Source organism: Pogona vitticeps, chromosome 2, assembly GCF_051106095.1.
Source record: "Pogona vitticeps strain Pit_001003342236 chromosome 2, PviZW2.1, whole genome shotgun sequence".
NCBI lineage: Eukaryota > Metazoa > Chordata > Lepidosauria > Squamata > Agamidae > Pogona > Pogona vitticeps.
In genome coordinates this window covers 266,611,190-266,638,693 of record NC_135784.1, presented here as the reverse complement: position 1 = coordinate 266,638,693, position 27,504 = coordinate 266,611,190, and the positions used below count along the sequence as shown (strand labels likewise).

The following is a 27,504-nucleotide window of genomic DNA, read 5'->3' as shown; positions in this document are numbered from 1 at the left end:
GGCTGCCCTCGTTGTGCATCTCGGTCTCCTCCCTTGGTCGCTTTGCAAAAGAATATTCCCCAGCTCCACGTATTTTAAAACCTTCGGCTTTTAGCTAGTACAATAAATTTAAACTTGGAACTTAAAACCTTATTCCAGAAAGACTGCATGCTCTCTATAGGCATTTTGCCTAGGGAATCACATGGACACTACATTCTATTTATGTCCATCCCCTTCTTTGCGTGCGTGTGTACCTGCCACCAGTCCTGTTCTGTGATACAGTATTCTTGAAGGCATTAGAGTAACATATGTTTTTGCAGCACTGAGGAGGTTTTGGCTAAGGACCTAGAAAGGAAACACTTCTGGTCCCTCAGGGAAACCAGACAATTCTGTCCAGCTTGGAAGTAAAAACGCAAGATAGTAGTTAATTATGATGGTACAGCAAAAGATATATTTCCATAAATGTAACAGCAACAAATTTTAGAATATTAAGTACCTATAAAAATGGTAGAGAAAAATCAGTTCAATTTTAGAAAGGTACAACAATCCCCTCACTACACAGATATTGTATATAATATATACAAGTTATATATAAATACATTTTATACATTCATATTACCCAGAACACATTTTAATTAGATGATGTATTATTAGTGGAGAGAAATGAAAAAGCTTACCAGGAGGCATTTTTCTTTATTTTTTCATCAATGTCACCAAGTACCTGCTGGAATTCCAGTTCTCCAGGAAGTACATTTAACAAACAATCCAAGTTGGAAGAATCAAGTGAATATTCACCTCCCCACTCCATTTCCAAATGCTAAATTGGATAATAAAAACAGAACAGATCAGAAATCAAACATTTCAGTTCATTCAACTGATGCCTTATACTGGAAATTTTGATCATAAAAATGCTAACAGATCAGAAACAAAGAAATAAACAAGACCAGTTCCGTACGGCCTCCCCCTTCTACTACCATCTACTTGCAGCAACTACTCCATCAGAATCCCTCAGATGGAGAAATGAGAGCCAGAGCCACTCTGCTGGTTCTACGGAAAGACTGGTTCCATTTAATTTCTTCTCTTCCTAACAGCCACTATAAAATCTTTGTAACTTTAAGACTGGGTGCCTGCTTGCCTTTTCTCATCCTTTATTCTTTTTCCCTTTGTGTAGTGCCTGGAGCTGGTTGTGGCTCTGATCATCAGCTTCTCATAGCAAAAGTCAAGGTTAAACTGTAGAAAGTAGGAAAAACCATTGGGCTAGTCAGGTATAATCTTTCTAGACCAAATCCCTTATGAATACACAGTGGAAGTGAAGAACTGATTTAAGGAACTCGATTTGGTGGACACAGGGCCTGAAGAACTATGGATGGAGGCTCGTAACATTGTACAGGAGGCAGCAACAAAAACCATCCTAAAGAAAAGGAAACGCAACAAAGCAAAGTGGCTGTCCAGCGAGGCCTTACAACTAGCAGAGAAGAGAAGGGAAACCAAATGCAAGGGAGATAGGGAAAGTTACAGAAAATTCAGTGCAGACTTCCAAAGAATAGCAAGGAGAGACAAAGAGGGCCTTCTTAAATGAACAGTGCAAAGAAAGAGAGATATTCATATACCCCGTCTCTACTTCTGATTAGTGCACAGTGCTTCCACTAGGAGGGTTCAATGGACTTGATGAATTAATTGTATGGAAATGTGCTTTCTTTCTCTCTCTTTCCTTCTTTTTTTAACCCTCAGCAATTAAGCATTATTATGGGGTTTAACACTGCAAAGATATAGAGGAAAATAATAGAAAGGGAAAAAACAGAGATCTGTTCAAGAAAATTGGAGATATTAAAGGAACATCTTGTGCAAAGATGGACATGATAAAGGACAAAAATACCGTATTTTTTTGCTCCATAAGACGCACCTGTCCATAAGACGCATCAAATTTTAGGAGAAGAAAACAGGAAAATAAAAATGTGTTTTCTTCTCCTAAAAATTTGGTGAGCCTTATGGAGGTCCGTCTTATGGAACACACCCTAGGACCCTTTGGAGGCTCACCCTACCCCCCTGGGGGCCAGAGGGGCGAAATTGCCACCTTCAGGGACTCTTCTGAAGCTTCCCAAGTCTCAAAAGAGTCCCAGAAGGTGGCGATTTCGCTCTCTCTGGCCCAGCAGGGGGGGCAGGGTGAGCCTCCAAAGGGTCATAGGATCTGTTCCAGGACCCTTGTGAGGCTCCACCCCCATGGGGCCAGCAGGGGCGGCAAAATCACCAGCTACTAGGACCTTTTCTGAGGCTTGAAAGGCTCAGAAAAGGTCTTAGAAGCTGGCGATTTCACCCCCGCTGGCCCTGTGGGGGTGGAGGGAGCCTCTCAAGGGTCCTGGAAGGCTCCCTCGGACCCTTGCAAGGCTCCCCCCACGGGGCCAGTGGAAGCGAAATTGCCAGCTTCACAAGCCACAGAGACTTTCCCCCCTTTTTTTGGGGGGGGAGTGCATCTTATGGAGCAAAAAATACAGTAGTAGGGACCTCACAGAAGCAGAAGACATCAAGAAGAGGTGACAAGAATACACAGATTAATTATACCAGAAAGATCTGTATGTCCCGGACAATCCAGGTAGTGTGGTTGCTGACCTTGAGTCAGACATCCTGGAGAGTGAAGTCAAGTGGGCCTTAGAAAGCATGGCTAACAACAAGGCCAGTGGAGGTGATGACACTCCAGTTGAACTATTTAAAATCTTAAAAGACGACGCTATTAAGGTGCTACACTCAATATGACAGCAAGTTTGGAAAACTCAGTAGTGGCCAGAGGATTGGAAAAGATCAGTCTACATCCCAATCCCAAACAAGGGCAGTGCCAAAGAATGCTCCAACTACTGTACAATTGCACTCACTTCACACGCTAGGCAGGTTATGCTCAAAAATAGGCTTCGGGAGTATGTGGACCGAGACCTCCCAGAAGTACAAGCTGGATTTTGAAGGGGCAGAGGAACTACAGACCAAATTGCTAACATGTGCTGGATTATGGAGAAAACCAGAGAGTTCCAGAAAAACATCTGCTTCTACTTCATTGACTACGCAAAAGCCTTTGACTTTGTGGACCATAACTATGGCAAGTTCTTAAAGAAATGGGACTGCCTGACCACCCTATCTATCTCCTGAGAAATCTATATGTTGGACAGGAAGCAACAGCTAGAACTGGATATGGAACAATTCATTGGTTCAAAATTGGGAAAGAAATATGACAAGGCTGTATATTGTCTCCCTGCTTATTTAACTTATATGCAGAATACATCATGCGAGAGGCAGGACTGGATGAATCCCAAACCGGAATTAAGATTGCCGGAAGAAATACAGTGGTGCCTCGCTTAGCGAGCGCACCGTATAACGACGAATCCGTATAGCGATCCTCTTTTTCGGGATCGCTATACGGAGCACCCAATCGCCGCACTCGCATTGCGACGATTGGGGAGTCCGGCGGCCATTTTGGAGCCGCGTTCGGTGGCTCCAAAATGGGCGCCGGATGACGCGAAATGGCCCCGCACGGTTTTTTCGCGCCCTCGGCAAGCGAGGGGAGGGCGCGAAAACGCGGCGCGGGGCCATTTCGGGTCCGTTTTGAAGCCGCAAAACAGCTGTTTTGCGGCTTCAAAACGGCAGCGGGCAACCCGAAATGGCCCCGCACGGCATTTTCGTGCCCTCCCCTCGCTTGCCGAGGGCGTGAAAATGGCTGCCCGGGGCCAGGAAACTTCTCTAAGTGGGACGTTTAGGGCCGATTTGGAACACATTAAATCAAGTTTAATGCGTTCCAATGGCTTTTTACTTCCCGCTTAGCGAAGATTTCACATAGCGCTATGCGGGGCACCACTGTATCAAAAACCTCAGATATGCAGATGATACCACTCTGATGACAGAAAGTGAGGAGGAATTTAAGAACCTCTTAATGAGGGTGAAAGAGGAGAGCGCAAAAAAATGGTCTGAAGCTCAACATCAAAAAAACTAAGATCATGGCCACTGGTCCCATTATCTCCTGGCAAATAGAAGGGGAAGATATGGAGGCAGTGACAAATTTTACTTTCTTGGGCTCCATGATCACTGCAGATGGTGACAGCAGCCATGAAATTTAAAGACGTCTGCTTCTTGGGAGGAAAGTGATAACAAACCTCGACAGCATCTTAAAAAGCAGAGACATCACTTTGCCGACAAAGGTCCACATAGTCAAAGCTATGGTTTTTCCAGTAGTGAGAGCTGGACCATAAAGAAGGCTGGCCGCCGAAGAATTGATGCTTTTGAATTTTGGTGCTGGAGGAGACTCTTGAGAGTCCCCTGGACTGCAAAGAGAACAAACCTATCCATTTTGAAGGAAATAAACCTTGAGTGCTCACTAGAAGGACAGATTTTGAAGCTGAGGCTCCAATACTTTGGCCATTTCATGAGAAGAGAATACTCCCTCGAAAAGACCCTGATGTTGGGAAAACGTAACGGCAAGAGGTGAACAACAGAGGACAAGATGGTTGGACAGTGTCATCGAAGCTACCAGCATGAATTTGACCAAACTCTGAGAGGCAGTGGAAGACAGGAGGGCCTGGCATGCTCTGGTCCATGGGGTCACGAAGAGTCGGGTATGACTTAATGACTAAACAACAACAAAATGCCTTTCAGATCATGGAACTGGGGGTAAAAACTCCTTTGCTTATTGCTGATCTCATATATGTAATTGAAAGAAAAAAATAGCTAAAGAAAATGGTAAAATTATTTTAATTTATTCATTAAATTTCTTATTTATACAAGCAAACAATATATATCCTTATTTCAATGACTGCAAGTACCTATACTGATATTTGCTGTGGTTTACATAACACCTCACAATGAAATAAAAATAATCCTAATTAAACAAATTGTAAACCGAATCCATTACAGTTGGACCAGTCACAACAAAAGGTCAACTCTACAGTAATCAAGCTGACCTCCAAAGTGCTACAATATCTAGTGTCTTTTCCACCAACTACAGTTCACTGAACGGATAATGCCACTGACGTTCAGTACATGCATAGCAACATCAAAAACAGTTCTCTTGCTTTACTTTTGTCATGTGTCCTCAAAATTAATGTGGCCTGATGGAACTGATGTGAATAAAATCTCCATTTTCATAACAGGTAATAAAAGTTTTGAATGCTGTAACCATTTTCTGAACAATTTTCCAGTTCATGAATAGGTGGATACCACACAATTTTAAACACAAGAAGCTATTGGAATATGGTGATGAAAAATTGACACTCTGAACACAGGAAGCTAGCCAATCATTTGAACTGGGAAAATAGCTCAACTACAGCATGACTGCCTGTGCAGATTGACTAGCAGTATTCAAAGTAATGATGCAAATGAATTGTTTAAAAAAAACCTACTGACATACATACAGTAAATTTTAAATAAATTTATCAAGCCTTCAGGTTTGATCTTTACCTCTACTTTTTGAAACTAAGGACAGATATGAAAACCCTTGAGCTTCACCTGACCTAGTGACACAAGTACTCTTTAAAGAATTGTACATTATTAGAAAAGTCTGAAAAATGAAGTATTTCACTCAAAACCTAAGACATGGAACTTCTGCTTCTGAACATAGCAGAAAGACCAAGTTAAAAATAGGACTGAGTACTTGGCTACAGGTGGTCTCTCTTCAGATATCTGAATAAACCTCATCCTATATGAGCAAAGATGTTGAGTAGCAACCAAGGAACATATATATGTTTAGGAATGCAACCTGCAGTGTGATCAAAGTCAGAAGTACATTAAACTGCAGAAAATTGGAAGGAAACACAATATGGAGCTGGGATCATAATTTTAATAGCTATATTTTCCATCAACTCTCAATGCAACAGCCAGGCAGGGTCATCTTCAGATATGGTAGATAAGCCCAGAGAGTCACTGCTAATAAATAAAGACAACACTGATCTCTGTAAAGCTTATTTATTTATTTATTTATTTATTTATTTATTTATTTATTTATTTATTTATTTATTTATTTATTTATTTATTTATTTATTTATTTATTTATTTATTTATTTAATATCCCATCTATCTGGTCTTATGACCACTCTTACAACCACGTATGCAAAGTATCATAAACTTCCTATATTTCTATGAGGAAATCTGAAAGTCCATCAGTTCTCTGAAAAAGCAAGCATCGTTGGTGGGTAAAAAAAGGGAAATGCAGTGCCCTTCTAAGGATTTCCAACAACCACTCATTAGAAGTTGCATTAGCAATGCAAGGACAGGGACTAACATATCTGACAGTCTGTCTGCTGGAAGTCCAGCCCTCCTCCTAAGCAAAACCAGGGATGTAAGGCAGCTAAAGGAAGAAAATTATGTGAAAAAATGTCTCCCCAAATGCACTGATCAGTGAACATGCACATCACAGCATGAAATACATATATCCTTTACTGTAATTAATAATCAATAAAAAGAAAACAAAAAGAAATACTACAACATTTTGGCCTGAAGATAATCATAATATCTTCCTTCTAGAAGGTAAAAAAGCTTTGTCAGGATTTTTACTAATTATTAGAACAATATGTTTTGTATAATACATAGCAATTTATATTCTAATAATTGTTTCATTATTCTAGTTTATATTTTTTGTATACTGTACATCCAAAGCTCTGTTAGTGAGTGTCTTAAAGTATAATAAATAATGCTAAGAAATATACAAATTATTTTTCAGCTAATGACAGAACTACGTTTGAAGGGATTTACATACACCGCTGCAATCCACATATGACTTGCTATTTAACACTCTTCTAGTGAAAAAAATGAGTTTATATACATGACACTTTAGTTTTCCCGCACGCAATCTCTGTAAGATTTGTGTAATACTTGCTCAGATTACTTGTCAAAACATTGTATTTGCTCTTCTTAGACTCACATGATCTTTATGGCATATGGGAATAAAACAGTCTTTCTGAGAATGCCATTTTTAAATGGCTTACCTTAAAACTATGAATAAATACTATCCAATATATTATCCAGAACCTGCACATATAATTTCTGCAAGCAATATTATTTCCAAAATCAGATGAAGCTTAAATATAAAGCTCAAAGACTGTAGCAAAAACTATAATAAACAATGTAGCAAAGTATTTATACATCTGAAACACCTAAACAAATGAATAGAAAATGAATACTATTAACTCCTCTATTTGAAGGACAATCACATTTTTATTATCATTATGCCTCCAATGGCTGCTTTCATTTGTTCTCAAACTCTCAAATGCATAGGCTGAGAATGGTGGAAAAATAAGAGGGTAGATTTGATACCAAGGTAGATTTGGATCTAAGAGTAATTTATTTATTGGACTTCTACAGTGCTCAATTAGTGAAAGGCACTACTCTGGACAGTTAACAATAAATAAAGTAACAATAATAAAGGAAATATGAAATATAATTGTAGCAAACAGCCCAGACCTCACCTGCCCGTCACTGCGGAACATTCAAGCAGGAGCCAATGAGAGGACGGAAGGCAGAGCCAGGAGGGAGTGGAAAAGATAAAAAGACCAGGAGAGAGGGTCTTAGAGGAGACTGGGTATGTGGCTTAAGAGAAGAGTGAGTCAGAGAACTATAAGCATGGAAATTGAAGCAGAGGTTTAAAAGAGTTAAGAAGAAATATTCTAATAGATTCAATATACAGTGGGGTCTCGACTTACGAACTTAATCCGTATTGGAAGGCGGTCTGTAGGTCGAAAAGTTTGTAGGTCGAATCTGCATTTCCCATAGGAATGCACTGAAAACCATTTAATCCGTATCTGCTCTTTTCCGTCCATAGAAACTAATGGGAAGCGGCTATTCCGCCTTCTACCACGAGAGAGGGATATTTTTTCTTTTTTTCCCCTTAGGTCAAGAACAGTTCAGGAAAGGAGGGGGGAGGCAGGGAACAGTCTGCAAACCACTTTTGAAATCTTTTTTTCCAACAAAGCCAATTTTAAAGCATGTTTTAAAGCAGGCTTGTCCAACCCGCGGCCCAAGGGCCGCATGCGGCCCAGGTCAGCTCGTAATGCGGCCCAGTGCAATTTTTTTATTTTTAAAGAAATTCAAAAGTATCAAGTTACACTGCCAGCGCTTGCGGCTGGAATGTGGCCGGGGCATGTCACAACAGTAGAGGGGGAGAGAGGGAAAGAAGGAGTGGGAGGGGATGGGACAGGGGGGCTGTGTGACTGCATTGCGCCATCCCCGTCAATAGGTGGAACCCCTCCCGGCCCCATGAAGCCACCGGAGTCGAAGCTGGCAGCCTTTGCTGTCTGAGATCGCAGCTGCCGGTAATTGTGCTTGGAGCGGGGCTGCGGAGGACGGCTAGGGCTGCCCCCATGCGGCCCAAACCAAATGTATGTGCGGCCCAAACCAAATTTTCATCTTCTAATGTGGCCCAGGGAAGGTGAAAGGTTGGACACCCCTGTTTTAAAGCATGTTGTGCTGATTTTTTTCAGCACAAAAACACACAGGCAGGCGTCTGGAACTCACACCTCAGCCTTTTTAGGTGCTGAGCAAGCCTCCAGAAGCCTCTTCAGAGCCAGCCGATCAGCTGATCGGCGGGGAGAGGAGGGTGCAGGAGCGGAGAAAAGCACAAAATGGCTGCCAGGCTCCCTTCTGGGTGTCGGCTTTTATCTATTTGCTGCTCTTTTTCCTGCAGTTCGGGGGCTACCAAAGCCTGGTAAGTGACTTTCTTTTATTTATTGTTAAGTTTCTGACCCTTTTTTCCCCTCCAGAAGCCTCTAAGGGGAGGGAGGGGGCACTTTTTTTTCCTGTTCGTAACTCGAGGGAAGTTCGTATGTCGAATCCTTATTTCCCTATCGGGCGGGTTCGTAAGTTGAATTGTTCCCAAGTAGGGTCGTTCGTAAGTCGAGACCCCTCTGTAAGTGATTTGCAGCCTGTAATTTATTCTATGAGTCCTTACTGATTATCATCTTCCCTTGTTAAATAAAAGATTTATTTTTTGGCATCACTTGTGTCCCAACATTTAATAGATATTAAAGCATTAATATCTGGTCGCAGCGAAGAGGAAGGAAGAGTGAGAACCTTGTGAAGGCCAGGGAAATAGGGGCTTCAAAGGTGATCGCGACAATAAAAAATAAATCAAATCAATAAACATAAAATAATCAATGAGCATTAGAAAACAGATAATACATGGAGAGGTAAACACAATTAGGCAGTTATCATGAACAGATGATCTGAAAAACTTTGGTAAAGAGTATCATCTTCAGAAGTCTCGTAAAGGTTGAAAGGGATGGAGGCACACACAGCTCAACCAGAAGCTGATTCCAAAGGGATGGTCCCACAACTGAGAAGGCCCAATTTCTGGTGGAAGCCTTTCTGGCTTCCCTCAGTGTACGAGCAATCCAAAGGAGCATGTCCTACACAGTCCAAAAATCTAACCGAGAAAGATCCAAAGTATTTTGAAAAATCGTAAGTTTGTTTTCCTTACACTCAACCTTAATTAATGTTTGCATTCCATTATAGGTTTCTGATACAAAAACACATGTGCACCATTGTTAACAAGAAGGGAACAGGCATTTAAAATTAATTAAAGTAAGCATGGGCTTATCTTAAACTCATGGAATGGTGATTGGGAAGATCTTAGTTCATTGTTTCAGAGGTTAGTTGTTGATACTTCAGTAGAAATATATAACTGATTTTCTGTGCTGAAGCCTGATAGTTTTTTTCTGCACTCAAAGTATAAAAGATGATCATCATCTTCTATTATATTTCACAAAGGCTTATGAAAAAGCGCTCCTTTCAGATATATATGATGCATGAATTCGAATTTATATCATGCTTCCTCCTTATCTTTATCTTGTATTCCCCAACAAAAAACCTTGAGTTTAAATGAAAATTTTATGTCTGAAACTATAGCTCCAAAAGCAAGGAAATTCAGAACAATCTTCAATTTCTCCCGTACTATGGGCACACTTATTCCCTTTCTTTGTACATTTACAACCACCCAAAGCAAACATAGCACGAACCTACTGTCCCCCAGCTCTGAATACAATATAATTACTTGTGAGAAAAAATTGAAATGAAAAATAGATGCTGACAGAATCAACATTTATAAACAACAGATTTCCAGTCCAATTCTATCCACATTTAACTTAATCTTTAGCAAGCCAGTCCAAAAAAAACTATATTTGTGAGAAATTTCATTCCAGCTAATGGCCTTATCATGCATGATAAGGATTATTTTTCTTCCCCTTCTTCCCCCCCCCACTCCCCAGGGAATCAAAAAAAGTTTGTATTTGCATGTACTGGGATAAAAGTTAAGGCACAAGAAGGGTACAATCAATGTACCCATGTTTTGACTGAGGGCGGAGCAATCACTGCTTTGGGAAATTTCAATAAGCTTTAAAAAGCAAACAGAAACCCTTGCTTACTACTTGCAACTATCGTTAGGGCGAAAAACCCACAAAATCAAATCAAGCAGCTACTTTTGCTCAGAAGCTCAATCTTATCCCGAGTAATAGAAAAGAACCTGTAAACCTATCGTACCTGGTGTGAAGTTAAATTTGCCCCTCACAAGAAGTTCTCATAGTTTACAACTATTTTAGGCATGTGACCTACTACAGTCTAAAATAAAACTAGAAGTAAAGAGACTACTTGTTGTAGCCAGTGGCGCCCTTCAAATGAATAAACTAATACTAACTTGCACATTATAATTAAAAGGAATACAGTACTGTGACAGGCAGAGGAAGGTATGGCGTTGACACAGTAGCAGTTAAATCTAAAAGAATGTTTAGATGGTCAGATGTTTGAAGGCTATCCTTCGTTCTAGCACTGTTGCCAGCAGTCAGAACTGAGGTACCTTGTTTCCCTGAAAATAAGACCTAAACTGAAAATAAGCCCTAGTATGATTTTTCAGGATGCTCGTAATATAAGCCCTCCACCAAAAATAAGCCCGTTAGGTGAAATCCCGCCCTCCACCATTGTGCAGCAACCAGAAGATGGCATGACCGTATTTAAATAAATGTAGATTGTTGTACTTGAAAAAAATAAAACATCTCCTGAAAATAAGTCCTAACATGTTTTTGAGAGCAAAAATTAATATAAGACCCTGTCTTATTTTCGGGGAAACATGGTAACTCGCTCAGCCAGCTGTCGACTCTATCCTTGATGTTGTTAAAATGCCAGATCCGTCCTGAATAAACCCCAACTTATTCTGGACCTGATCCTGGATGAAGCGGCAGATCTGGCATGTATTACTGAGACCGGGGTGGCTGCTGAGGGCACTATAGCCCTGTCACTAATCTGCCCACCCAGGTATTCCATCCATCAATGAGCCAGATTAAAGGGTCAGAGAGCGGGAGTCTCCATTATTTATAAAAACACCTTACGGGTTGCCAGGCTCTCTGCCTTGACAATCCCAGGGCTGGAGGCCCTCCACATGTCGGTAGGAGCCAAGGATGGATTTGGGATGGTGCTGGCTTACCATGCTGCCCGTGACCCAGCACTCTCCTTTCCAGAGATTAGTCTTTGGCTTGGCGGCGGTGTTGAGATCCTCCGAGCTTCTTGTCCTGGGGGACTTAAATGGCCATGCTGAGGCTGGGGCCACAGGTCCAGCTCTTGAGTTCTTGGAAACCATTGCTTCCTTGGACATGTCCCAATATGTTAACGACCCCATCAACGTGGCCGGTCTCACACTAGACCTGGTATTCTCAACTGGAAGGAGAGAGTGATCCAAGGGCAACCAATTTGACATAAGTCCCCATGTCATGGTCGGACCACCACCTGATAAAATACAACCTTTCTGTGGCACCACCACCCCCGCAGGGAGCAGGGACCCACTGAGATGGTCCACCCCCACAGGCTATTGGATCTGGTCTGTTTCCAAGATGCAATGCAGGAGTTACCTGCTGAACTAGTTGCCACTCCTGTTGAAGCTCTGGTGGGTGGATGGTATACCGATGAGAGACCAATAGGGGCAAAACTTCCTTGTTGGTGCTCCTCGACCTATCAACGGCCTTCAATACTGTCGACCACACTATCTTCGTGGGGAGGCTTTCCAGGTTGGGGATTGGAGGTAAGGCCTCGGCCTGGCTCCAGTCCTTCCTAGAGGACCATCCTCAGAGAATACAGCTTGGGAAAATGTTGCTCACCTGTTTTCGATCTAAGGTGGATCACTCAGCTGCGTCCCTACATTGACACCGGATCCCTCACCACACTGGTTCATGCACTGGTAGTCTCAAGATTAGACTACTGCAATGTTCTCTATGTGGGGCTGCCCTTGGTGCTGTCACAGAGATTTCAGCAGGTCCAGAACTTGGCACCCAGACTACTAAGTGGGGTGAGAAGACATCAATATATCTCCCCCACCCTGGCTGCCCTGCACTGGTTACCTGTTCATTTCCGTGCCAACTTCAAGGTAATGGTGTTACCATACAAAGCCCTAAACAGTTCGGTACCTCATTATCTGGCAGAATGCCTCCTTTCGACTAGATCTGCCCATCCTGTAAGATCCTCCCAGGCTGGACAGCTGAGAGTTTTCACCCCAAGAGAGGCCCAGAAAACAATAACCTGAAACTGGGCCTTCTCAATGGTTACCCCACAATTGTGGAATGCACTTCCACCCTATATTCGCCTAGCACCTTCATTGGGAACCTTTAAGCGATTATTTAAAACATTTCTATTTAGACAGGCCTCCCTGGACTCTACGACATCTAACACAACAGTGCTAAAATAACCAGATTTCGCTAATGTTCAACCTCTGCCATGCTTTATTTTAATATTCTATTGACATTTACTTTACTTTACTTTATTAGATTTTTACCACCCCACCCCCCCGACAAAGTCTACTCGGGGCAGCTTACACATAGGCATCCTTCAGTCTCAAGAGACTATGGTAACATGCTCTGAATCGAGGAGTGTCCTCTCCAGAGCATGAAGCCTGGGTAAGGTAATATGGAGGATAGGCTGTTACCCAAGCAGCAGATCCCCCCTCTCCACATTGCTGAAATGATCCAATGGAAAGGCAAGAGCCAATACAACTGGTTCCAGCAATGTCGCAGGAGTTGGCAGAACGACACATGCTGCCTTCGGGACTCCAGCTCCGGATTTTGCCTCGAGGTTAACTCCTGAAGCCTTTTCCATGAATGGATATAGCCACAAGGCAGTGGAGGTTTGAAATCGGAGTTTTCCTTCTCCTAGATGGGCTATCTAGTTTCCATCTAGTTTCCATCTAGCCCATCTAGGGGCAGTTTACACACAAAAAAAATATCATAATATAACAAATATCTTAAAAATCAATTTAAACATCGTACTTTTAACACTTATTATAAATCATTACCAAGATGAAATAATTTAAAAGACAAAGAATAGAGATCAGTTATTGACTGGATGGAAGGCCTGCCTAAAGAGCCAAGTTTTTAAATTGCTTTTAAAAACACCCAGCAAGGGTGCCAGATGAATTTCTGTTGGGAGGCTCTTCCATAGCCCAGGGGGCCACTGCCAAGAAGGCCCAGTTTCTTGTTCTTTCTTTCCAGGCCTCCCTCGGCGTTAGGCCCTTCAGCCGTCCCTGCTGGCTATGCCGGGTGATTTGGGTAGATCTAGGTGGGAGGAGATGATCTGCCAAATATCGAGGTCCCAAACCGTTTAGGGCTTTGTACGTAATCATTAACACTTTGAAGTCAATGTGAAAACAAATGGGCAGCCAATGCAAAGCAACCAGAGTGGGACAGATATGCTGATATTTCCTCACCCCACTAAGAAGCCTGGCCGACACATTCTGCACCATTTGAAGTTTCCACATCAATCTCAAAGGCAGCCCCATGTGATGGCACAATGCCCCCCACACCACCTGATGACCCCACCCAGCGGCCTCATATAGATATTAAACAGCATTGGGGAGATGATCGACCCCTGCGGCACCCCACAATTGAGACTCCACAGGGCCGAAACATTCTCCCCAAGCTGTACTCTCTGGGCCACCAGTTCCCAACTCGGAGAGCCTCCCCAGGAGGATTCCATGGTCAACGGTATCAAAAGTGGCTGAGATATCAAGAAGGACCAACAAGGACATATTGCCTCTGTCGGCCTCCCTCAACAGGTCATCCAACAGTGCGACCAGTGCCATTTCTGTGCCACAATGTGGCCTGAAACCCGACTGAAATGGGTCCAGGGCATTGGTTTAATCCAAAACCGTCTGAAGCTGTCTGCCACCACCCTCTCCACCACTCTGCTAAGGAAGGAAACATTGGCGATGGGCCTATAATTTCCAATATCATCCACCGCCAAATTTGGTTTCTTCCTAATGGGCCTAATGAGTGTCTCCTTGAGGGCAAGAGGAACCTTGCCCTGTTGGAGAAACCCATTAATTATTGCTGTGGCTCATTCTGTTATTACAGGCCTGGCTGCTTTGATTAGCCAGGCCGGGCAAGGGTCAAGGGAGGAGGAGGTTGCCTGACAGCGATCAAGCCACCAAATCTGGCATCACAGGCTGAAAGAATTCGAGAATCACCGGGCAAGGCAGAGCACTGGACATCTCTGCTCAATCCACTGTATTATTTTCATGTGTCAATATTGTATTGATTATTTTATTTTATTGTCCACTTTTGTATTGTTTGTGTTTATACTTTGTTTTGTGGTATTATGTAAACCACCCAGAGTGCCCTGGGTTGTCAGATGGATGGTATAGAAATAATTAATTAATTAATTAATTAAAATATATCTTTACTTTCAAATTCTTGGGAGAATTTAACTAACACAACTACATCTTTTACATATTAATTATAAAATGAGACAGAACTTTTATATGATTTATAGATAAATTTTCAACAACCACGGCAAATAAGTATATTGTGTGTATGTGTGTAGGCCAACAATTTAGTTCTAACTTACATTCACCCTAGAAGGGCTTCGAAAGTATGTGCGATACTCAGTAATTGGCTTTACCAGTGCTATCCCCTAGATGTTTTCATGGCCAAATGAAGCTTTGCACCCATGTTTTCTTAGTCCTATCCATTACACTATAATTGCTCTCAAGTACGTTGGTTTTAAAATTTCAGGTATTTTTTGACATGGAAAGAATCTGCAGAGCTCTAGTCTTTCTGTACATACCACTTTTGCATGTATCATTTTTCTGCCAAGTGCTGTTACTCTGGGGCTCCAGCACTGGGACTTAAGCCATAGCATACAAGTCAGAGACTGCAATTACACTGTGTATCCCTGGCTGTTTAGATCCCAGGCTCAAATTTCAGTTTTTCATCCTTTCCTGTTAAAAATTAGTCAGCATTCAGATTCATATTTATTTGTATTCTGAATTCTTCACAAATTCATCAGTAAAAATGGAATATGCCAGGATGTAACTCAGTTTCACTTCCCTGGAAGTATGCTTCACTGTCTCAAGTTATTGTTGGTTTCTATGATTGCAGAACTACTGGAATTCTCTTTTGAAGCAAAGACTAGAACACTTAGTGTTTCAAACTCCAACTGTAACTCCATTTTACTATACTCATTGCTTAACATTGTCTGAATAATAAATCTAACATTTAAAACCTATCAACTTAGGCATCATGATCTTAGCCACAAATAATAGAGAGTGTCAGTGTCAATTTTACTCTCTCCCACTTGCTTTCCCTTCACTCCGTCTGATTTAAATAATCCTTGTCAAGCCACAAACTGTCCAAATTACCTTCCTGACACAGAAGCTTTCAAGGAGGAGACAGAATCTCAACTTTCATTTACTGACTACAAAAGAAAGCTGTCCAGTTGGACAAATATTATTTCCAGTCCTGACAACTTCTACAGTAAAGCATGTCTTTTAATTTTAAATCAAGGCTGCTTGGAGTCTGATATGAGACACTTGTTTAATTTAGATTGACTCATGGGATTAACAGGCAAAAACACCAACTGTGATTTTAAAAACTTTAAGATGTTCTAACAAGAAAATGAGGTTTATTTTACAGGGAAAAGGTTCAGAATGGAAATCAGAGAGAGAGAGAGAGAGAGAGAGAGAGAGACTGTGAAAAATGAAAAAAGACAGTAATTTCATAAAAAGGTGCTTTCAACAGAAAAATCATAGAATAGTTTATAACCTTTTTTCACGTCTCAGGCCTGAAACTTTCCTTACTGTTAATGCTAAAGATACTAAGATAGTAGGGAATCCTAAAATATAAATAAATAAACCAAACATTGCTAGCAAATGCACAGGTAGAGAACAACTCTAATGTTATACGCCTTCAATTCAGAACCAAATTATAGCAACTCTAATAGAGCTTTCAAGGTAAGTGAGATATTAAAGGAGTAGTTTTACTAGTTCCACAACTCCAATGAGTTTCCATGGCTGATCAGCGATTTGAACCCCGTCCTCCTGAGTCCTAGTCTGTTATGCTATCCACTACAAGTATCCATCTATCTACCTATCTTATTTATAGTCTGCTTTTCCCCAAAAAGGGGATTCAAAGTAGCTGACAATATTAATCTAAAAAAACGCAATAAACTATACATTAAAAAACAATTAAGCTATACTGATTAAAATGCATTGAATTATTCAAAACATTAAAAACTTTTTAAAAAACTTAACTTAAAAGCAGCATTTAGGGACTCAGTTATGATTGTTGAAGAATAAAAGGAACAGGGCCAATCTAACCTTCCAAAGGAAAGTATTCCATAACCTGGGAGCTACCACTGATACAGCCCTCTCACATATCCTTCGATTGTTCCTGTGCTGGCAACAGGACTGAGAAGAGGGCCTCCTTTGATTATCTTAAGAAGCAAGAAGGCTCTCATGGGGAGATACGTCCATCAGGTCTGCCTTTTACATTTTAGACAGATTGCACACCTGCGGCTCTACCAAAGGCAGGAAGTTCCTGATAGCACTAGTTCACATTTTGGTAGTCTCAAGGGTTTACTACTGCAATACTCTCTACATGGTGCTGCCTCTGAAGGTGGTTTGGATGCTACAGTAGGTACAAAATGCAGCAGCCGGGATAATTTTGGGAACTTCAAAGTATGATCATATTTTCCCTGACCTGGCTCACCTGCATTTGCTGCCAGTTTGCTTCCATGCCAAGTTCAAGGTACTAATGCTGACCTATAAAACCGTAAATGGTTTGGGACATTGCTACCTACCAGAGTGCCTCTCCTTAAGATCAACTTCCTATGCCATTCACACCTCCCAGGTGTTGATGCTGCAGGTGGCCATCCTGAGGGAGGCTAGGAAGTCTATGACTAGGTGCCAGGCCTTCTCTGTGGTGGTCATCTCTTTTCTGCCTGTGGAGAAATTTTCTACCTGTGGAAGTGTGCCAGGCCACTTCCCTCCTAATATTCAGGAGGCACATAAACACTTTGCTTTTCAGGAAGGCATTTCAGGATATCCTCCCCTTATAATTATTGGTCACTTAGTCTTCTTTTGACAATTATATCCTGTAACCTTTACCTTGTCTGCCATCTTGATTTTTAGATTTGTTGTTTTGTTATTTCTTATTTTATGTTTTTAGTTTGGGTGGGATTTGGATGTTCTCTGTATGTTTATTTTACTGCTGGAAACCACCCAGGGCAGTGGCAAGCCCATTACTGTAGACAGTACAGTATAAAATATAAATAATAAATAAACAAATAATTCTGGTAGCCTGGACCCTAGTCACATAGAGCTTTATAGGTAATTACCACCACTTTGAACTGGAGCCAGAAATAGATGGGGATCCAGTGCAGTTGTTGTAGCAGGGGTGTTATATGCTCTCTATAACTGGCTCCAGTTAGTAGTCTGGCTGCTGCATTTTGAATCAGCTGAAATTTTTGAACCATTTTCAAAGGCAGCCCCACACAGAGTGAGTTACAGTAATCCAAATGGGATATAATGAGGGTATATGTCACTGTGACCAAATCAGATATCTCAAGGAATGTGCACAACTAGCACACTAGTTTAACTGTGCAAATGTATCCCTGGCCACCACTGAAACCTGGGCATCCAAACTCAGGGATGAATCTAGGAGTATACTCAAGTTGCAAAGTCAACTTTTGGGGGTAAGTGCAACCCCATCCAGCACAGGTTGTATCTCTATTCCCTCATCTGCCCTATGATTGACCAGGAGCTCCACCAGAGGGGTTGAAAATTAGAGGGTATGTTGATTGGGGGTTCACAGGACACTAGTGACAATTTTTTATCTACTGACCCCATGGGGTTCACAATGGTAAAAGAGATTACAGATATCCCTGCTGAGATCTTTTGCTTTGTGTTTTGACAGTTTTTCCTATAAATCAGCATACAATCCAAAGTACAGTGGTGCCTTGACTTACAAATGTCCCGACTTATAACCATTTCGAGTTACGACCCGCTCCAGCCGCAAAATTTTGCTTCGACTTGCAACCGGAGCTTCCAGTTACGAACAGAAAAAAGGCAGGGGAAAAAGGCAGGAAATTCAAATTGCTAACCGCTGGTAGGCAAAGAGGTTGCTTCTTTGTAGCTCTTTCGCCCCAACGGTTAGAGTTAGTGCCATTGGAGGAGGCTTCGGACTGCCTGGTAAGGTAAGGTGCTGCTTTCTGCTTTTTAAAAACTGTTTTGGGTGGGTTTTGCACTGTGGTTTTGGGCTAGGGGAGTTATGTTTCTGTGCTGTGATGAGTCTTGGGGGTTTGTTTGTTTTTTAGTATTTTTCCCCCCATTTCCGATGGGTCTTGGGGGTTTGTTTGCTTTTTGGGTGTTTTTTTCCATTTCTGATGGGTCTTGGGGGTTCTGCCTGCTTTTTGGGGTTCCCCCCATTTCCAATGGATTTTGTGGGGTTTGCTTGTTTTTTGCTTTGCTTTTTTTGCATTTTCGATGGGTCTTGCACGCTTTGCTTGCTTTCTGCTTTTTTTGCATTTCTGATGGATCTTGCACGCTTCACTTGCTTTCTGCTTTTTTTTTTTTTTTACATTTCCGATGGGTCTTGCATGCTTTGCTTGCTTCCCCCCCCTTCAGCCGGAACAGATTAATCGTGTTTCCGATGGGTCTTGCAGTGATTTTTTGTTGTTGTTGATTTTTTTCTTCGGCCGGAACGGATTAATTGCATTTCAGTGCATTTCAACGGGAAATGGTGCTTTGATTTACAACCATTTCAAGTTACGACTGGAGTTCTGGAACCAATTAAGTTCGTAAGTCGAGGCTCCACTGTAACATCTAGGTATTAGAGGGCAAAACATCTAAGTGTTTGTAACCATTATTGTCCAGTGTGTTCACATACTTTAGGTAGGATCCCTACTGTTCCCTATATGGAACAGAACTAAAATTAGAAATGCTGAATTTCCAAAAAATCACCACTCCTGGTGTCATCAGTCACAGAATTTTTAAATATGTGTATATAAGCATACTTTAGAAACAACCAAAATTTATGAATTTGGCAAAAAAGGAATTAAAAAATTATAAAAATATTTTAGCAGCTGTGAAAAAAGGACAGGAAGAAGCCTCCCACGCACATGCCATCCCTTCTTCCCACAGAATCAGAGGATTTTTACACATCTAGCTCCCTTAGGAGACAACATGGAAGGGGGGATCCCCTGAGCACCCAGAAAGTCCATGATCTCCAGAAAGTGTGGGAAAACGTCAACTGTTGGAGGAAGATAAAGAGCAGGAACAGGGGAAAGATATAAAAACAGACGAAGGAGAGGAGAGGTAGGCAAACAGGTGAGAGGAAGAAAGATTTGAGGAAGAGAAGGTAGCTGAACCTGAACTCCTGGAAGGGTGGAAGTAGATGATAAAAGAAGATCCCTGGACAGGTGAACAGGTGAAGCTCATAATTCCATGGGAAAAGACAGAGAAAACGCTGATCCCCCAGAAAGCCCTCCTTTTGGGGAGGAAGTGAAATCTGGGAAAAGAGAAGGCAGAAGAAGGAGAGAGCTACCCAGGAAAAATGTCACCACCAGTGAGAGAGGGATGGAGTCCTTCTCTCAGAGGTGGACCTCTTCCCCAGTAAAAGTCTGGGAGACCAAGTGAAATGGAAGGAGAGAGTGAGTGGAGGAAGACAGATACAATATCCATGCTGCAGTTCCTGATGCACCAGATCCCAACCACCACTGATTCAAGTAGAATCAGAGGATGGATGTTTCAGTTGGCAGAAACAGAATTGAAAGACTCTGATAGATTGAGTTTATTAGAACCAGTTACCATCTCATTCAGAGTGGCAGGTGAGTTTGAACTCTTCAAAGTTGTTATCAAGAGCCCCAAAGCCCCATTATTAAAAGTTGTTCAATTAAAGCTAGATACCTGAAGGACTGCCTCCTTCCATATGAACTTACACGGCAATTGAGATCTAGCCAGGGAACCCTTTTGAAAGAGCCATCCCTCAAGGAGGTAAGAGGGATGGATTGTAGACAAAGGGCCTTTTCCACAACTGCCCCCAAACTATGGAACGCTATCCCAAGTCAGATTCGTCTGGTGCCAACATTGATGACATTTCGGCGCCAGGTCAAAACCTTCCTGTTCCAGAAGGTTTTTAATTGAAATAATATCAACTGTGGGTCCTGATGGTAATTTTTAGAATACTGTATTTTAATTGTTTTACCTTTTTATCTTTCTACTGTATTTAAATTTAAGCCGCCCAGATACCTTTGGGTAGTGTGGGCAGCATATAAATTAAACAAACAAACAAACAGTCTCCAAAGTTTCTGTGAACGGGGAGCAAGAGGAGGTGGCAGAAAGTAAACCCACTCACAAAAGTTTATAATAAAAGTCTGAATTTAATGAAGTTTCTGATAACCACTAAAACTTCAACATGCTGTTTAATTGGCACAGCCAAGCTTTTCCTTGAAGGCCAGTGAGGGCTTGCTATCAGTGAATAACCAACTGAGTCTCATGCCCTGACTTTCTGGAATTAGGATTTTTTTTTAAAGTCAAGTCCCACAATTCTCCAAGAATTCTCCAGGCACAACTCTTCAGTTTCCTGGCCACATACAGACACTTACATTACACTCATCTGGAACAAACCCTATTTTTCAGGTTGTCTTAAAAACAGTCCATGCTTCCTGAGAGGCCTAGGTCTTTGTGACAGCCATACAAAGAATCTAATGAGCAGCAAGACTACATTTCCTGCCTGCCAGGAAGCAGCTTCTGGAGCACATGGAATAGAGAGATTTCTTTCACCACAGCCAATCTCTGGAATGTTTCCTCCTCTTCCTAAAATTTGTTCAGCCTCCTTGCCTTGTGACTATTTTCCTACTTTGGAGATCATCTGAAGTAGGCATTTTTGAATGAGTCTGCCTTTTTAAAAATCTTTTGCTGTATTTTAGAGATCCTGCTGCTATTTTTGTTCTTGCTTTGCCAAAGTTGAGTTTGATACAATCTGTATTCTAGGCTTTTTTATATATATACACAGTATATATTTTTAAGCTGTTAACAGGCTGCCTGGAAGGGACCTGCATGGTGAAAAACAAAATACAGATTATTATAGCAAATATAATGAATTATAAGGAAAGCCTTTAAATTTTTTCAATGAATAAATGAAAATATAATGTATGTTACTTGCATGGTTCAAGACATAAAAGCAAGGATTGTAAATTTAGCTGGAAACACCCCACTCTAGGTTTTATATTTTTTGCACTTGCATCTCAAAGTAAACTACTGGAAAAACTTGTGTTTGTTTTAATGTGCTGTTCAGTTATTTTTCTTTCTAAAATTTAGCAAGGAAATATGAAACCTTAAGTGGAAATGACACTTAAGGTTGTGACACCAGTGACAAAAGCCAAGATATATAAAGTGAGGATGACACTCAATCTCTTAAATCACACACTGGGATTCTTTTCTTTAAAAAGCAACAATACAAGTTAATGGCAAGATGTCAGACTTTGAACTGCTTGAAGTTTGTCATTTGGTGTTTGTGTCACAACCTTAATGTTATTTAAATGTAGTTTTTACTATCTATTATTTAAAAGGTCTATTTTAAGAAAGGAAAATACTTTGATAGAGTAAACCTCAAAGCACACCGCACTACTAGTACTCCATTTCATTAGACATTGTGCATAAAACATACACTGTTGACAAACCTAATTCATTAAAGGTAAGATACATGCACTTTAAAATAACCGGCTGGCATCATTATCCACAGTTCTTTTTATACATTATTCCTGTTTTCTTTAGGACTGAACTTGTCATTGTTTTCCTGACTGTAAGAGTTACGCGTCAGACTTCCAACACGTTTAGACAAGTTACAAATCAAATAACTTCCTTCATAAATAAGAGTATGCAATACACATTTTAATAGCATCAGGTAGTTATCCAATTGTTTCCCCCAATAAACAAAAGTAGAGTTACATATCATCCATATCTTTATCATTTCAGGGTAAAAGCAATGAAAAACGCAATTTTCAAGTGAGAAATGGCTGTGGGGGGTCCATTTTCATTCACATCTGTCTTCCCTTCAAATTGCTTGCTCAGAGGTATACAGATGATTTGTTAATTCAAATAAATAAAAAATGCATAACAGTTCTGCACATACAGTGTATGAAGAGGGAAGGAAACTACAGTATATACCATCACTAAATACCTATCATTGTGTCAGAAAACCTAGGCAGGGATTAAGGTAATGCTAATATGTGGCTCTTCTTCTTCTGAGTGCATATTGCAGGGCTCAAGAAACTGTGGTCTTCCTGCGGGCTTTTGAAGTACATATTCATCATCCTTGACCATAAACAGTATTGCCTGGGGTGGTGGAAACTGAAGTCTAACATCTGGAAAACTGGAGTTTTTATCTCCCTGGCATCTGGAGACCTAACACACACTTTAAGCACATGTTTACGTTTCACTATACACAGAAAAATATGGTAAATATTATAAAGCATATAACACAGAAATGCATGATACAGTACTAATGAATCAATAGGATACAGTAGAATGCTGTTATCTGTGGGATCAGTATCCACTGATTCACTTACCCACAGATCTTGCTATGTATAGCATTCTGTGTTTTTCAGCAACCGGTGGGGGGGGGGAGCTTGGAACTGATCCCTGCAGGTACAGGGGTCCTACCATACTACAGAATCATACTTAAGAACAATATAAGCTATTTTAGTAATTACTGTTCACTTAGGAGAATTAGAAATGTATATAGGTCAAAATTACAAGTCTACAGTACAGTGGTGCCTCGACTTACGACCATAATCTGTTCCAGAAGATGGATGTAACTCGAAACTGTCATAAGTTGAAGCACCATTTCCCATAGGAATGCACTGAAATGTAATTAATCCGTTCCGGTTGAAGGAAAAAAATCACACAAAAAAACCACTGCCAGACTCATTGGAAACGCGATTAATCGCTTCCGACTGAAAAGGGGGGGGGGGAGAAAAGCAATCCAGCGTGCAAGACCCACTGGAAATGCACAGAGAACAAAGGGGGCAGGTAGGAAATGCAAAGAAAACAAAGAAAAAAGCAAGGAAAGCATGCAGGACCCATCGGAAATGGGTGGGGAATCCAAAAGCAACAAAATCCCCAAGACCTATCAGAAATGGGGGGGAAGCGAACAAACAAACAAACCCCCAAGACCCATCGGAAATGGGGGAACCCCCCAAAAAATCAACCAAACCCTCCAAAACCCATCGGATATGCGGGGAACCCAAAAAGCAACAAAAAACCCCAAGACCCATAGGAAATAGGGGAAAAAACCCAAAAAACAAACAAACCTCCCAAGACCCATCACAACACAGAAACATAACCCCCCCAGCTCAAAACCACAATGCAAAAACACCCGGAACAGTTTTTAAAAAGCAAAAAATACAACCTTACCTTACCAGGCAGCCTGAAGCCTACCTGCAAACACACACACACACACACACACACACACACACACACACAGAGTCAGAAGCAGAAGTGAGGCAGTCCAAAGCCTCCTCCGACCCACAGTCTCTAACTGCTGGAGCGAAAGAGCTACAAAGAAGCAGCCTTGTCGCCACCTACTGTTAGCTATTTGAATTTCCCACCTTTTTCCCCTGCCTTTTTCTGTTCGTAAGTAGACGCTCCTGTCGCAAGTAGAAGCAAAATTTTGCAGCCGGAGCTGGTCATAACTCAAAGTGGTTGTAAGTAGGGATGTTAGTAAGTCAAGGCACCACTGTATCGTTAAGAAGTAAGGAATTACAGCAATACACTGGAATGTCACAGTAATGTCACAGTAATGCTTAAATCCTATTTTAATTTCTACTCACATATACATCATTTTAAAAGGGAGGCTAACTTTGAACAAAACACAATTGTATGGTAGTTGGAGCATTCTTTGGCTCTGCCCTTCTTTGGGATTGGGATGTAGACTGATCGTTTCCAATCCTCTCGCCACTGCTGAGTTTTCCAAACTTGCTGGCCTATTGAGTGTAGCACCTTAACAATGTCATCTTTTAAGATTTTAAATAGTTCAACAGGAATCACCTGCACTGGCCTTGTTGTTAGCCATGCTTTCTAAGGCCCACTTGACTTCACTCTCCAGGATGTCTGGCTCAAGGTCAGCAGCCACACTATCTGGGTTGTCCGGGACATCCAGATCTTATTGGTATAATTCCTCTGTGTATTCTTGCCACCCCTTCTTGATGTCTTCTGTTTCTGTTAAGTCTCTACTATTTTTGCCCTTTATCATATCCATCTTTGCACAAAATGTTCCTTTAATAGCTCCAATTTTCTTGAACAGATTTCTGGTTTTTCCTTTTCTACTATTTTCCTCTATATCTTTGCAGTGTTAAACCCCATAATAATGCTTAATTACTGAGGGTTAAAAAAAGAAGAAGGAAAGAGGGAAAGAGAGAGAGAGAGAGAGAGAGAGAGAAAGCACATTTCCATACAATTAATTCATCAAGTCCATTGAACCCTCCTAGTGGAAGCACTGTGCACTAATCAGAAGTAGAGACGGGGTATATGAATATCCCTGTATAGGTGGACATAACGAGGGTCAAGGCCCCTGGGGCCAGACCAGCCACTCACCTTCCGCTGTTCCTGCAGGCTCTGGGCTCCTTTCCTATTGCTCCGGAGCTCACAATCTGTGAGCCACTCCTGGAAGGAGGCAGGAGGACGAGCCTCACAGCAAGGCTGAAGAATGGCTGGCAGACTGCGAGTTCTGGAGCAATAGGAAGGGAGTACAGAGCCCGTGGCAACAGCGGAAGGTGAGTGGATGGTCCGGTCCCAGGGGGCTGGACCCTCCTTACGTCCACCTGTGCAGGAGCATTTGTACACAAATACCCCCATCTCTAATCAGAAGAAGAAATCTCCTGACCAACAACACTAATTCCAGCCAGTACCAAGGTACTGTACCTACATCATGGTTGTGACCTTTATGTGAATAGAGTACAAGCCTGAAGTCAAAGAGAGGATGACTCCAAATGCAGTACAAAGTTGATAGGATAATGTTTCTGGAAGTAGTGCTTTGACATCTACAGGAATGTAATGATTCCATGTAAACAGGCTAACAATTGGGCCCAGTTTTCTCTTTCTAAGCAAGAAAGGAAAGAACCACATGGATCTGGAAAAAAAAACTCAGGGAAAGCTTTCTCATAAGTTTATGACTGAAGCAAACATGATAGTTCATTGATAACTCCCACTCCAGAGGGTGGGGGTGATATACAATGAATACCCTTACTCAATAGGCCTTACTGATACAACATTCAATCCCTTTCAGTACTCATTACTAGGGAAAAAAAATATTGTTCTTTTACCAGTTGTGCATTCAATAAAACACCCCCCAATACACACACAAAATCTTATTTCTTGGTAGAACAACCTACTGCTCTGTTCTTTAAAACGGCTCCCTTTTTCAAATATTTGAATAAAATGTTTTTAAATAACATGATACATACACACTTACTTCACAGTCTTGCTGTGGCCATAGAAACTCACGTTTGATTAGAAATATTTAGAAGGACAAGGTTGTACAGCATGTCACAAAAATATTATGCAACAACTATAACTCAGAACAGTTTTTAAATACAAAAACCTAATCATTTTTCAGCTTGAAAGTATCTGACATGAGCCATAGTGTCTTGTTTCATGACCAGAGACCTTCACTTGTAACTAACGTTGCTTACTCCTCAGACCACATACACAAGATGGCACTGTAAATGCATGTAGATCAATGGGGTTTATTTACTGTGTTTCCCCAAAAATAAGACAGGGTCTTATATTAATTTTTGCTCCAGAAAACGCATTAGAGCTTATTTTCAGGGGATTTTTTCCATTTATTCAAATATAGTCACACCATCTTCTTCTGGTTGCTGCACGATGGAGGGCGGGGTTTCACTTAACTGGGGCTTATTTTGGGGGTAGGGTTTATATTACGAGCATCCTGGAAATCATACTAGGGCTTATTTTCAGGTTAGGTCTTATTTTGGGGAAAACAGGGGTAATAAGAGTATTAAATAACTTTGTAAGGCGGAGGAGCAGAAAGGAAGTTTAGAGAAGCTTTCGGTAATTTTTGCTATAAGTTTTGGAGCTACTGTAATATTGACGAGAATACGCGGGGACTGGGGGAGGGAAAGGACTGGGTTGGCAAGTTGCGACATAAACACGTACTGTAGTGTTGTAAAACACTTGGTGGTTGTGAGAACTCGATGACTAGTAGCGCAAGCCTCCACGTACTTATTCAGATGTAAGTTCTACCGAGTCCCGTGAGATTTACTCTCAGGAAAAGTGTGTAACTGACCACAACCCAACCGACGTATACCGTGTGCAGGACCTAAGCCAATGCAAATTGTCGCCTAACATCCAAACAAATTAAGAAATAGCTGGGCGAAGATTGTAACGATAGCCAAGAGGGGACTGGCGTGGCATCTTGGAAACCAACACCTTGTGACAGAGGGCAAGCTTCGTAGACAGGCGCCCACTTCATCAAAGGGGCGCGGAATCCTGTTCCCGAAAGCCTCTCCTCCAATTATACACCCCCACAGCTCCACCCCAGTCAGTCGTAAACTTCCTCCTCTCCTTCTTTTTTTAATGCTGGTTTGAGGACAACCTGGACTCCACAGGCGAAGAGGCAAACCGGGGGGTTAAAAAGAGAGAAGTGTGGCGCGAGAGAGTACGACGCCGTCGCGTTGTCCGTTTCCGACGTCACTTACCAGGTAGGCCGAGCCCCGCTCCTCACGGTGCCTTGGTAGCCCCGGAGACCAACGGAGCGTCTGTAACAACGGCCCGGAACAGCCGTTGACTCAAACATCCGGGGGAGGAGCTCGAGCTCCTCTTTGGCCTGAAGCTCGGCGCGCGCCAAAGAGGCGGAGGGAGGGGGGCCGGGCAGGCGGCGGCGAGGCGACGTGAGGGGCGTTCTACGGAGCCGGCCGCGTAGAGGTACTTGAGGTAACGCGCGCTCGCGCGCCTTATGAAGGGAGCGGCGGCGGGGCGGGGGGGGGGGGGAAGAGGTGACAGGTTGTTGTGGTGCCGTGAGGGTGGCTCTTCTTCCACGCGAGCGCTTCGTTTTGAACAGGCTGAGCGGGCTTCTTCGTCCCTCCACTGAACCTTCCCGCGCTCCCCCCCCCTCCGGTGGAATTTTGCTAGGCAACCAATCAAGCTCCCGTATTCTTCTTCTGAAGGGGTGTCGAATAGAGGACAATTTGTAAAACTTTTTTTTTTTAAAAAAAAGGGACTCCGGTTCATCT

At 41.9% G+C, this 27,504-nt stretch overlaps 2 protein-coding genes across 9 annotated transcripts in view; one reads left to right on the top strand and one right to left on the bottom strand.

Moving 5' to 3' along the window:
• KIAA0825 (KIAA0825 ortholog) overlaps window positions 1-27,096 on the bottom strand; it is a 284,329-nt gene extending 257,233 nt beyond the window's left edge. For both annotated transcript variants that reach the window (XM_020793239.3, XM_020793243.3), the window contains exons 1-2: window positions 26,971-27,096; window positions 657-796 (exon numbers count right to left, since the gene is read on the bottom strand). In XM_020793239.3, the coding sequence (XP_020648898.3) occupies window positions 657-787 (131 nt within the window). In that variant the 5' untranslated portion in view covers window positions 788-796; window positions 26,971-27,096. The remainder of the gene's footprint in view (window positions 1-656; window positions 797-26,970) is intronic.
• The window catches only part of SLF1 (SMC5/6 complex localization factor 1), a 61,056-nt gene continuing 56,250 nt past the window's right edge, over window positions 22,699-27,504 (top strand). For 2 of the 7 annotated variants that reach the window (XM_072992532.2, XM_020793246.3), the window contains exon 1: window positions 27,073-27,205. The gene's annotated coding sequence lies outside the window, so the exon portion shown is untranslated. Of the gene's footprint in view, window positions 26,974-27,072; window positions 27,206-27,504 lie in introns of those variants that run through there. The other 5 variants (XM_072992531.2, XM_020793247.3, XM_020793251.3 and 2 more) reach the window with 4 other exon arrangements.